At 32.0% G+C, this 11,886-nt stretch overlaps 2 protein-coding genes and 1 pseudogene across 3 annotated transcripts; 2 read left to right on the forward strand and 1 right to left on the reverse strand.

The window, feature by feature from the left end:
• The first annotated feature begins 725 nt into the window (after positions 1-725).
• Positions 726-2,826, forward strand: LOC145111906 (calcium-binding protein CBP-like). Its single transcript, XM_079048141.1, has 5 exons — positions 726-1,367; positions 1,979-2,025; positions 2,119-2,294; positions 2,391-2,409; positions 2,574-2,826. The coding sequence occupies exons 1-5, from the start codon at positions 791-793 to the stop codon at positions 2,676-2,678; spliced, it is 924 nt and encodes a 307-aa protein (XP_078904267.1). The 5' UTR covers positions 726-790; the 3' UTR covers positions 2,679-2,826.
• Positions 2,827-6,566: 3,740 nt separating this feature from the next.
• On the forward strand, positions 6,567-8,136 carry LOC145113578 (threonine-tRNA ligase 2). 2 transcript variants are annotated; one of them, XM_079049650.1, is made up of 4 exons: positions 6,567-6,689; positions 7,207-7,249; positions 7,634-7,710; positions 7,865-8,136. In XM_079049650.1, exons 1-4 carry the CDS (start codon positions 6,624-6,626, stop codon positions 7,973-7,975), a joined length of 297 nt encoding a protein of 98 aa, XP_078905776.1. In that variant the 5' UTR covers positions 6,567-6,623; the 3' UTR covers positions 7,976-8,136. The 2 variants fall into 2 exon arrangements, with proteins under 2 accessions (XP_078905776.1, XP_078905777.1); XM_079049651.1 differs by having other exon boundaries at positions 7,640-7,710.
• A 1,101-nt stretch (positions 8,137-9,237) lies between these two features.
• Positions 9,238-10,445, reverse strand: LOC145116110 (flavonol sulfotransferase-like pseudogene; annotated as a pseudogene).
• Positions 10,446-11,886: the final 1,441 nt, after the last annotated feature.

Here is an 11,886-nt window from a genome sequence, read left to right on the forward strand (position 1 = left end):
TATTATAAATACGCAAGTTGATAAACAAAAAATGGATAAATACGAAAAGGCATATGGCAAGTGGATCAGATCCGCGTTGAAAAAGAAAATAACTATTTATTGAATATTGGTAACTTTTTTAATCAAAAGTTTCATATAATAGACTAAAATCAAAAGTCTAAAAGTTAATAAATACAAAAATATTCTATAATGAAAAGTTCAAAACAGTATCTTGGATAATTTAATCGTCAAAAATCTCAATAACTTTTTCCTTAAATATAAATTAATGAAACGATATTAACTTTATATATATATATATATATATATATATATATATATATATATTATAAAAATTTAGAATTTTCTTAGACAAAGAATGTATATAATAATATATTGTTTTCAGTTTACATGAAGAGTTAATATAGTTTTTCAAGGACAATTTATTTATAAAATAGCTGAATGATTACACAATGTTGATAAATAAAGTATCATTTCAAAGTTTTATCAATATTTTTTGAAAAATATTTATTTAGCTTATGTTGTAGAAGACTTAATTTTAAAAAAATTATTTACGTTATTTATATAAATTATAAAGTATACACTGCATAAATATATCTCACACAAATCGCAATATTTCATATTCCCATTTGAAAATTAAGTTGTAATATGTGGTGGATGTGAAGCTTTATTCAAATGGCATTTTCGTAATAATATTCCCAATTTTTTTTTTATATATATACTTCACAAATAACCTGTTCTCACAAAATACACATATCATCGCTTACTTCAAACCCCTCCTCTAGAACAAATAATGTCTGGATACCCCCATAATCAACCGGGATACGGTGCTCCACCGTCATCACAACCATACTCCTCCGCCCCTTACGGCGCCCCAGCTCAACCCTACGGTGCCCCAGCACAACCTTACGGCGCCCCGTCCCCAGCACAACCCTACGGCGCCCCTGCACAGCCCTACGGCGCATCACAGCCTCCACATGGTCACCCTCAACAATCACCTTACGCACCGGTAGCCAGTCCATACGGCGCACCACCACCTTCAGCCCCATACGGCGCACATCCAGAAACTAAACCGCCAAAGGAGAACAAACCCTCATCCTCCCCCTACGGTGCTCCTCAACCCGGCGGTGGATACCCACAGGCACAGGGTGGATACGGCAGCCCGTTTGCGGCTCTTCTGCCGTCGACGTTTCCTCCAGGAACAGATCCGAACGTGGTGGCGTGCTTCCAGGTCGCCGATCAGGACGGAAGTGGAATAATTGATGATAAGGAATTGCAGAGGGCTTTGTCTTCGTACAATCAAAGCTTCAGTATTCGTACTGTTCATCTTCTTATGTATACCTTCACCAACACCAACACTAGAAAGATCGGTAAATCCCTCTCTCTCTCTCTAGAATTTCACTTTCTCTCTCACACACAAACACGTACTGGTTTTGCTTGGTTGCGTTTCGTTTCCGATCTCCCGTTGAATTAGAGGTGAAACGTGTCGTCCGCCGCGTATTTTAGTAGATGTCGTTTGAAATTGATGGGACGGAAAACGCGTATGACGGGCCCCACTGTAGTACTCCACGTCAGCATCGTGGGCCCGGTGTTAGATAAACAACTTCACTGCAATAGTCACCATCTACATCAGACACTTTTTTAAAATTTAAAATCGTGGTACTATTTTATTTATGTCTCGTATCGTTTGGAAAAATACCAATATGATTATTCTAGTATATAAAATATGCTAATTATTTATAATTAATGATTGTTCAACAATGTATTATTTATAATTAAAAATAATAATAACTGATACCCGATCTGAGTTGCATTTTGGTTTTTGGGGTATTCAGGTTAAGGAAGACCGGGTTTTAATCTGGGTCGGGTATAAGTAGTTAGATTTCAGTAGACAATGTTTTAATATGAAAAATAAAAATAAATAAATTACATTATTTAACCCTCGTATTGATTTATGTTTGATGGTGTCTGGTGTTATCAGGACCGAAGGAATTCACTCAAGTGTTCTACAGTTTACAAAATTGGAGGGTGAGTCTTAATGCAGTTCTTTCTCCATTATCGTTTTTTTAAAGATTTTTTGTCAATAAACTTATCGAATTTCTTATATTTATATATTTGCAGGCAAATTTTGAGAAATTTGATAGAGATCGCAGTGGGAAGATCGATCAGAATGAACTGAGAGAGGCACTCATGAGTCTAGGGTTTGCAGTTTCACCTGTTGTTTTGGATTTGCTGGTTTCCAAGTTTGATAAGACTGGTGGAAAGAACAAAGCTATTGAATACGACAACTTCATTGAGTATGTTATTATTTATATTATATAATTTTATATTTTCCTTATTTTGTTTAGTCGTCTCTAATGGGTTTTTTTTATTTCATGTTCCCATTGTTTCAGATGTTGCTTGACTGTTAAGGTATGTATCCAACTTAGGCCGACTTTCTTTTTCTATTTCAGTTTTGTTTCTTATTTGAGTTTTGTTTTGTAACGTTTTGTTCAAAATTAAATGACTAATACTTTTTGGACCAAAATTGCAAAAATTAATCGTTGTTTATATGGTGTGTTTGTTGGTGATTTCAGGGACTAACGGAAAAGTTCAAGGAGAAGGACACGGCATACACGGGGAATGCGACGTTCACATATGAAGCGTTCATGTTGACCGTTTTGCCCTTTCTCATTGCTTAGAGTTTGTATCTACAACAATCTTGTTTAAAATTAGGTTTGAGTTCCTTTGGTAAATCAACCTTGCTTGTTTTTTTCTTTAATGTTCCATGTATTTCCAATTTTCTTTGTGATGTTTTGGTTTCTAATAAAATGTTTCACAACTTCTTAATGATCGACCTAAAGGGTATATTCGTAAAGTTGCAAAAGTTTGTAGGTTTGAGTTTTGAAAATAGTTTTTTTCTCAGGATGTGTATGAAAGGGTGCATATGAAAACTTCGATTTTTCTTTTTGAGTGAGATAAGGGATTTTGAATGCATTTTGGTTGTTGCTAATAAAACATTATTTGATTGTTGCATAATTATTGAAAGAACGTGTATCGTTTTATTTGGTGAAAAAATACAATATCCCCAAATTAGGCATGCGTAAATGTAAGTTTATATTTTTGAGTTTATTGTAATTTAGGGTTTGATGAAACTCTTAAAATAGCAAATAATCTTAAGGGTCAAGTTTTTTTTTTTTTTTTTTTTTTTTTTTTTTTTTTTTTGAGTTTATTGTAATTTAGGGTTTGATGAAACTCTTAAAATAGCTAATAATCTTAAGGGTCTGTTTGGTAAAACTAAATGATGCCGTGTTGTGTTGAACCATTATTGGTGTGTATAAGCTTATTGCAATTTTAGTGTTTGTTGAGACTTGAGACTTTTAAAAAAACTAATAAGGGCTGTTTTGTAGAAATCGAATGATTTTGTATTGAACTATAGAGTTACAACTCATAACTAAGCCATGTATCCCATTGGGAAAAAACCACATGTAATTGCTAGTTAGTAAAAACCAACGACCATTTTGACTTCTATTCTTCATTTGACACGCTCGACTAATTCTCCTTTGCCAAAACCTATTTAAATAGCATATTAAGCTCTTAATAACTTGTCTAATTTTATAAAGAGCTTAATCCGGATCCATATGTGTTTAATCTATTAAGATATGAGCTTAATTTCACTTATCTAACAAATCATCAAATTAGGTTTGAATCATCATTTTCAAATTCATGGATTCAACCATAAATTTACCGGAAACTTAGAATCATGATAACGAAACTTATAATTACATGGAATCAAGTCATTTGAACCAAGTTTTATTATTCTTTAAACTTCATTATTAGTGGACATTAAAACCAGGGCGGTCCATGTTGATTTGAGGCTCAGGGCAAAAATAAAAAAATGTGGCCCTTCAAAAATTATTAACCAATATATATATATATATATATATATATATATATATATATATATATATATTGAAAAAAATTGAAGTGTGTTTAAAGGATGTACGTTAAAAAATAATAACAAAACAAAATTAAACAATCGAATGACTGAAAAACCGAACCATTTTGAAAAACCGCCGAGTTGGTTTTGGAAAAAAAAAACAAAAAAAATCTAATGTTGGTGAAAATTGTAAAGTAAAAAGTAAACTTAAAGATGTCCCGTCTAAACAATATGTTACTAAGATTTTTATTAACAAATCCACAATAATTAATTAGTATACGATAAAAGACGGTGCAAGATAGAAAATCTCATATATAAACGGAAACATTACAAATAGTAATTGGCAATAAAAACATCTAAATTTTAAATGAAATGAATCTTTGGATTGTTTGTCAAAAAACAAAAAAAAATCAATAGACTTTTTATAATTTGGATGATTTGTGAATAACAAAAAATAAAATAAAAGAGCATTTTTGTAATTTGAATTCAAATTCAATAAAGTGGCGTATGATTCAAATATAAGACAGGTTAGTAATAGTCGTTTACTTAAATAAAAAAAATTAAAAAGAAAAAAAAAGGCCACATGAAAGCAAAAGCTAATAACTGGAATCGAACATGCGTCTATCGATAAAGAGAGGCGGCTACATAAAATATCTCTAACCAACTTAGCTACTACATGTTTTGTACATTATTAACAAAACGTATATATATACAATATTAAACAGAATTAATTTTGGGGCCCCAAATCTTAATTAGGCTTGGGGCCGTCACCCAGGTTGCCCACCTTATTGGGTCGGGCCTGATTAAAACTTAACTAGAGGAGAGAGGAGTTTCCTTAATCTAATTAAATGACCGGATTCTTGCTTATCCTTGAAATCCTATGGTTGTATCAGAGTTTTTGGCCTAAACCCTAAAAAAAAACGTCCCTCTTTTTCTGCCTCTCAAGATGATATGAGAAGAACAAATGACCAAATCAAAAAGTTGATAAGGATCTTATCACGTCGGGTTATGCGTCACGCAACCCACGTGTATGTGTCTTATACTGTTTAAGTTGCGTCGCGTCATCCAATATGTACGCAGTGTACTCGTTACCCTCAGTTCAACATCATTCTTTTGTATGTGTCACATTCACATTGTACATTACCTATATTTGCGATAGCAATGTACTTCACCGTTCTAAGTCAAAAGGCCTCTTGGATTATTCGTTCTTAGCAAATCTTCTATTTTTAGCCTTACAACCAAAATTACACAATCAACGATTTAAATCCACTTCTAATGATCATAAGCACAACTTCTAAGAAACATATTAACACATACAATATATATCAATTGAACTTGGCATTCAAGATTTCATAATTTTTTTTTACTGTTTTGACCAAAATACCTTTCTATATTAGAATTTACATACACTAATAATCATTCAAATTTTTAGGGTTGTTACCTTATCTTGTATTTTATGAAAAATTTAGTCAATTAACAGAAAGAAAAAAAATCTCACAATCTACTTAAGTATGCTAAGGGGCAAAGTCATGGTTGTGAGAATTCTTTGCCAGCCGGCTTGGTTGTGTACTATGTTTGATTTTTGATTTTTTGATTTTTTGATATTTTTGCATTCTATGATTTCTGCCCAACATCGATTATGGGAAGCCCCGATTAACACAATCTTAGATAATATATATTATGGGAAAATGACACAAATGTCATACAAAGTTTTTTAAGGTTGGTTGATTCAGTCTCTAAAGTTATTTTTTGGCTTTACGGCGGTATAAGGTCGGTTACGACTTGCTGTTTTAGTTGATTTAAAGTTTTAATAGCTGATACACCATGCGACTGTGACCATTTAGACAAAAAAACTCACATTATGCCCCGATAAAGCCAAACAATAAGTTCGGGTATCATTTAAACCAAAACTCATAAAATCGACTTCAATCGACACTTCCGTACTTGATGGGAAAACCAACTCATCTGAAAGGAAACAATACCCTATAAAACCAAAATTTAACTTTAGGAACTGAATCGACCAACGGTAGAAACTTTGTAGGGTATATGTGTCATTTCCCCTATATATTATCAGTTGTCCTAATACAATTAACTATGACCAACTGAGTTGTATTAATCCAATCGGAGGTTGAATTGAATCATTTTTATCCATTGACTATTTACTATTGGATATCTAATATATCAAATTGGATACATAAAATATCCATTCAATTTTACCATAGATTTTACATCTAATCACATCCACCAAAATAATATTGATAAATTATTTGAAAGCAAACGTTTTGAAATGTACTTGAAAGATTCAAAATTGAAATTTCGAACAAAATCATACAAGTATTTTAATTTCATATCCAGTTGGATGGTGTGGGGTAAGTAGGGGCTTTTTAACTAATTAGAAAAATAAATATAAAATTAAGAAAATATAAAATAAGTAAGCGGATAAAAAGGGTTATGTCGATCTTTTTACATGCATTTAATGGTTATGGAGCCATATAAATGGTAAAGAATGAAGACTTTAAGAGACCAAAGCTTATGGAATTTGAAATCATGAGGACCAGTCATATCAGTATCTCAAAACTAGGACTAAACCTGTAGAAAGATGTATAACTCAGGGACTAAAATGGAAACTAATTAGAAAGGGTAAATTTCTACCCTGCTTGTGGCTTAAGGTTTTTGTCTTTTTGATGTGGTTGTGAGGCAGAGAGTGATGGCGGCATCAAATGATCTTCAAGAAGCCCTAAAACCCTTTTATCAAAGAGCTTCTGAGGCAGAGGTTAGCCGTAATCCTTCACTTCTATTCAATTAATACATCGTTTTAATAAGTAGCTTTATAAGCTAATAAGATCTTTTTCTGCATAAATTCAAAGAAAGTCTCAGATTTTGTTATCAGCTCTTAGTATGTATTCATTTACATAAGAATTTGGATTGTATGTATGCGTAAATATACACCCTAGGAACGAGTCCTGCTACATCATACTTATTAGGGTTTAGGGTTTGTGTTTAGCCTCGAATATAATTTCACTTGGATTAACCTCAAAATGCAAAAATACTGATACATTTGAATGTTTTCACTAAATAAAACCGAAAATACCAAACTTGGAGCCCTAAATGAAGGAATTTACATGATTGAAGCATCTTTTATTGTATTAGGGCACTATCTGTGATCAATACTGCTATATGCATTATATTATATTACATACTCTGTCTTCAAGCATGCATATTAATGTGTTATTTTAGCCTTTGAACATAATTGAATAGAATTATCTAATTAGCTTGTGTTTAATCTAAAGGAGCGTTTGGCAAGACTTGAAGCTGCTTTTTCTACAAGAAAAGGTTGGTTCTTTAGTTTCTTACTCAAGTTAGTTTATAAAGCCCCGCCTGTTTAATATGATGGAATGGAATTACAAAGAAATGGAATGGAGTGAATACAATAGTTAACCACAAAAATGTGAAAATATAGTGGCTTTTATTTTTATGTTATTTTCCCTCAAGTAAAATACCATGAAATCTTGAAATAAGTTTATAATAGAAAATAGTTTTAGTTTAGTTTTGGAAAATAACAAAAATAAGTAATTAGTATTTTGATTTTTAACAAAACATTGGTGATTTGGTGTTATAGAATAGTTTATAAATACTTTTATAACTAATTAACTAATAACTATAATATATCATTTGATTCCAACATTTTACCTGTTTCCTTTTTATGGGATTTGGTAGTTGCAGACACTGGAAACGAGGAACTATTAAATAAAGTAGCTCAACTGCAAAGAATGTTAGAAGATGAAAAAGAAAAGGTGAACTGTTGTAGTACTATACTACCTTCATCTTAAAAAACTGCAATGTTTTATTTGACACGTATTTTATATAGAAAAGCTCTCTAAAAAGTAATAAGTATTTATCAATCAAAGAGTATATAATCTTGTCATTTTTTTTATAACTATAATCCAGGCTTTGAAGGAGGCGCAAAAGGCTAGTGAAGAAAATGCAAAACTTCGTTATCGTATAACTCATCTAACAAGAGCATTACAGAAGGCTGATAGTGATTTAGCTTCGAAATAAAATGAGTAAAAAATAGTTAAATATTATATTAGTTCAATGAATTTTGATGAAAGGAGTCAGAAGCATGCTTGTTGTAAGGTGAAATGGTTCCAAATTGATTCAAAGAACAATGTATTGCAATTTAATTGGGTTTTAGTGCTGGCATTTGGCAACAATTAAAATTGCTACATAGTACTTGTCTACTCATAGGCCGAACGTGAGGGTGGGACGTGTGTGTGTGTGTTAACATCATAACATAAACAAGACGTGTATAAAACTCAATGTATGAAATGGAAGAAAAATCCCCAAAAGGACAAGTCCTAAGTCCTAACTCCTAGTGATGTTTGGTTAAATATTTATCATCAAATGAGGGTCGAATGGTATTATGCCTTAGATTCCACTCGATTGAATGGCGCGTTTAACAATACAATTACAAATGTTTTTTTTGAGCCTCTAAAACATGTCCAATTCAACCCTAACCTCTTCTAATCCAATTCCAACAAACTAATGCGATTATATTACATTCAACTACTACTTATAAACCCTAATTTACATACTAAATCACATCATTAACATGGTTGATTTATAATTTAAAGAGGTCATCATCGTCCTACTCCGTATCATAACTTCAAAACACCATTCATGACTTATATATTGGATTTCCTGCCATGATTTGTACACTTTCCAAAAATTATAAATTGAAAATTACAATTTACTAAGTTATTGCAAAGTACATCCGCCTAGACCGTTACAATGACTCTACTCAGTAACGAATCTAGAATAGAAAACCACTTGGTTCACTAATGAAAACCTCTCACCGTATTCTTTTTGGAGTCGACTTGGGACTCCTTCGTACCACCAAATATTATGTCTTTTATTGTCTATAGTTTATACTTCTTTTTTCCCTCTTTTTTTTTGTCCAACACTATAAAATAGGTTTCAATATCTATCTATCTATCTATCTATCTATTATTATTATTATTATTATTATTATTATTATTATTATTATTTGCCAAATACTAGAAGGTAGGTCTTTCATATTTTATAAGGTAGGTTATAATATTTTTGGTATATATTTTGTTATATTTTTGGTCTAGACACTTTGAATTACGATGCCTAATGGTGTATATAATACAAAAACAAACGTTAAGGCTTTTGGATCAGTTTAACACTAGTTGCTGACAGAACATGATGTGTATTCTTGTTTCTTTGTAGCCGCACTATCTCTAAAAGAAGAAAAGGGAAAGTTGAATATGTTTTTAGCAACAATATTTATTAGCACTTGAAGTAATAAGTATTCGGATATTTTATTGGTACAAGATATATAAAACTACGTGAAAACTTTAGCTATCCATTATTCCTTAAATGAGTTTCTCATGTAGCCACTTAGAAGGAGATATCCAAACCATCAAACTTTTCTTTGGTGATTTGATCCAAAATTTGGCTCATTTCATTTGTAAGATGGTTGGTCCAATCTCCAGTTTTCCCTTCCCTAAAGAAAACATCATTACGAACACCCTCAGCAAGTATCCCATGCTTATTAACCTCTCTCATATTTTCAAAACTGCATAGTGCGACAATTTCTTGCACAACACCTTTGATCTCTTCCTCCTCCGTAAAAGGATATCCCATGAACTCTGCCAGACGCTTTACATTATTCACAGTATCCTTTTGCATGTCCTCGTATGTTAAAAATAGAATCTTTGATGGGCGCTCCATAGCAGCCTTGTAGTACCCTTTCACATGATCCCAATAAGGTCCACCTGGAATCAAACCATTACTAAACATCTCAAACGCCTCCTGGAATGTCATTTGACCAAGAGATTTATCTCTCAGCTTGTTTGCATAATGAAACAAAGAAACAAAAACATCTTTTGGGTTTCTGCACATGTAAACTACACGACACTCATTATCAAGAATGGATTGAGGCAATGAAGTGTAAGGTATATGGGTAGAAAATAGACGAGGTGATTGTCCATCGGCATAACTGGGAATGGTTCGTAAACTTTCCATCTCAATGTAAGGAACGCATTTATGTGGGTTAAGAGTTTGTAGAGGGTGAGATGAAAGAGAACTGCTTTTGTACCTGGTTCTGTTCACTATAGCGAATGCAAGCGCCTTTAACCACGTTGTCCCAGCTTTTTGCAGTGTGGCCACATAGATGTCAGTTGGTTGAGCTTGAAAACTGTCCTGCGAGACCATTAGAGTTACAACCGAGATAACCCGGATCGACTCTTGCCAAAAACCCTCATACAGGCGTAGGTTTTCTGTTAACCAACCTTTCTCCTTTGGCAAAGTTGTCAACCTATCCTTGTATCTGTTAATAATTAAGGACATAGCCTTTCTCCGTTCATTATCTGCAGCAGTTGGTTGAGTGTCCATTGACCTAGGAATATCGGAGGTTACAGGCACTGACATTTGAAGGATTCTCTCTATAGGATAGATGGAGGTTTTGATTATTCACATTCTAAGAAGTCTATATATAGACAAAATAGCTGCCATAATATACAGGATCGAAGGGAAACGTTTTACCATGGGAAGCTATCGATCTTTTGAAAAAAGTGCTACAAGCTGCCATAAGTTGACTACATGGATACAAGATTCACTATGCTCTATTCGAGTAATATTATATCTTCACGAAATTACATAATTTGATCGATCTTTGAGTTTAGCATTTTTGTAGGGACATAAAGTATCAATTTGCGATTTTGCTTCAACGGCAAAAATGATATATTAAAACAAATTTAAAAGCATAATTAAAAAAGAAAATCTTTTTAAAACCTAAACAAAAAAGCGATTAAATAAAGGGATCCAAATTTGTAATTTAGTTTTATATATTTATATAGAATATTACTAGAAACATAAATAATTACTGTCATTGAACTTTAATTTTTGTTCCCATTTCTCTTTATCATCTTTATATTCCTGGTTTTGTCTGTTTTTTTTTAACAACAAGAACCATTTTAATTAAAAAAGGACCCTAGCTAGGAGGTAGAGAACTAAACAACCAATTACAAAGGGATACTCGTAAGAGGATTTTCCACCCAAGAGCCAAAGGCGGAACACGACCATTAGGGGAGGGGACGAAATCAAAACTTTAAAGACAAAACAATATAAACATTAAACACATTTACTTTGAAAAAGTTATCACAAAATTATAATTATAAAATAACAATTATCATATACCAAAATTAACCATTAATAATTAACATAAAAAGCTAACTTTGAAATAAACGAAGTTATTTTATATATCGTACCCTTGAATTTTTGTAAGCTTTTTATTCTGTATAATTTTTTTTAACAAAGCTATTATGTCATGCATAAGATTTTTAACAAAAGATGGACAGAGAAATCTTATGTAGTACTATATGATTAGGATTTTGAGTTATGATTATATACTTTTAACAAACAAAATTGTTTAGATTTTTATAATATTATTTTGTTTAATTAAATAACAATTCATAGGCTATAAATAAATAACATAGCATTTTTTAGGGGAATTTGAGTAATTTAACCCTTATAAATGACCTTTTTGACAAATTTGACCCAAAGTTTTTTTTTTTAGTTTTTGTAAAGTAACCACATTCTCCGGAATTCTAGAGTATGATTCCGGACTATGATTCTGGAATACATTTTACTTGTTTTTTTTTTTTTTCGTGTAACATATGGGTTTCTGAGTATTCTCTCGAGTTTTCTTTATAAGATGCCTTAATTTCAAAATGGTTAGAGGGAACTTATGGAATATGTTGGCGTTGTTTTAGAGATTCTAACCAAGACTGATTACAAGGACGAAATCTAATTTAAGCGGGGGAGAGTTCTAACACCTAGTTTTGGATGTTTCTTTTATCAGTATAACGGGCCGTAATTGAATTGAGTAAATGTATTGGACTTCAAGGGAATAAATCTTAGACCCTATAGGATGATGGCAATGC

The sequence above is a fragment of the Lactuca virosa genome, chromosome 5 (assembly GCF_052849685.1).
Source record: "Lactuca virosa cultivar CGN04683 chromosome 5, Lactuca_virosa_CGN04683_v6, whole genome shotgun sequence".
NCBI classification, from domain to species: Eukaryota; Viridiplantae; Streptophyta; class Magnoliopsida; order Asterales; family Asteraceae; genus Lactuca; species Lactuca virosa.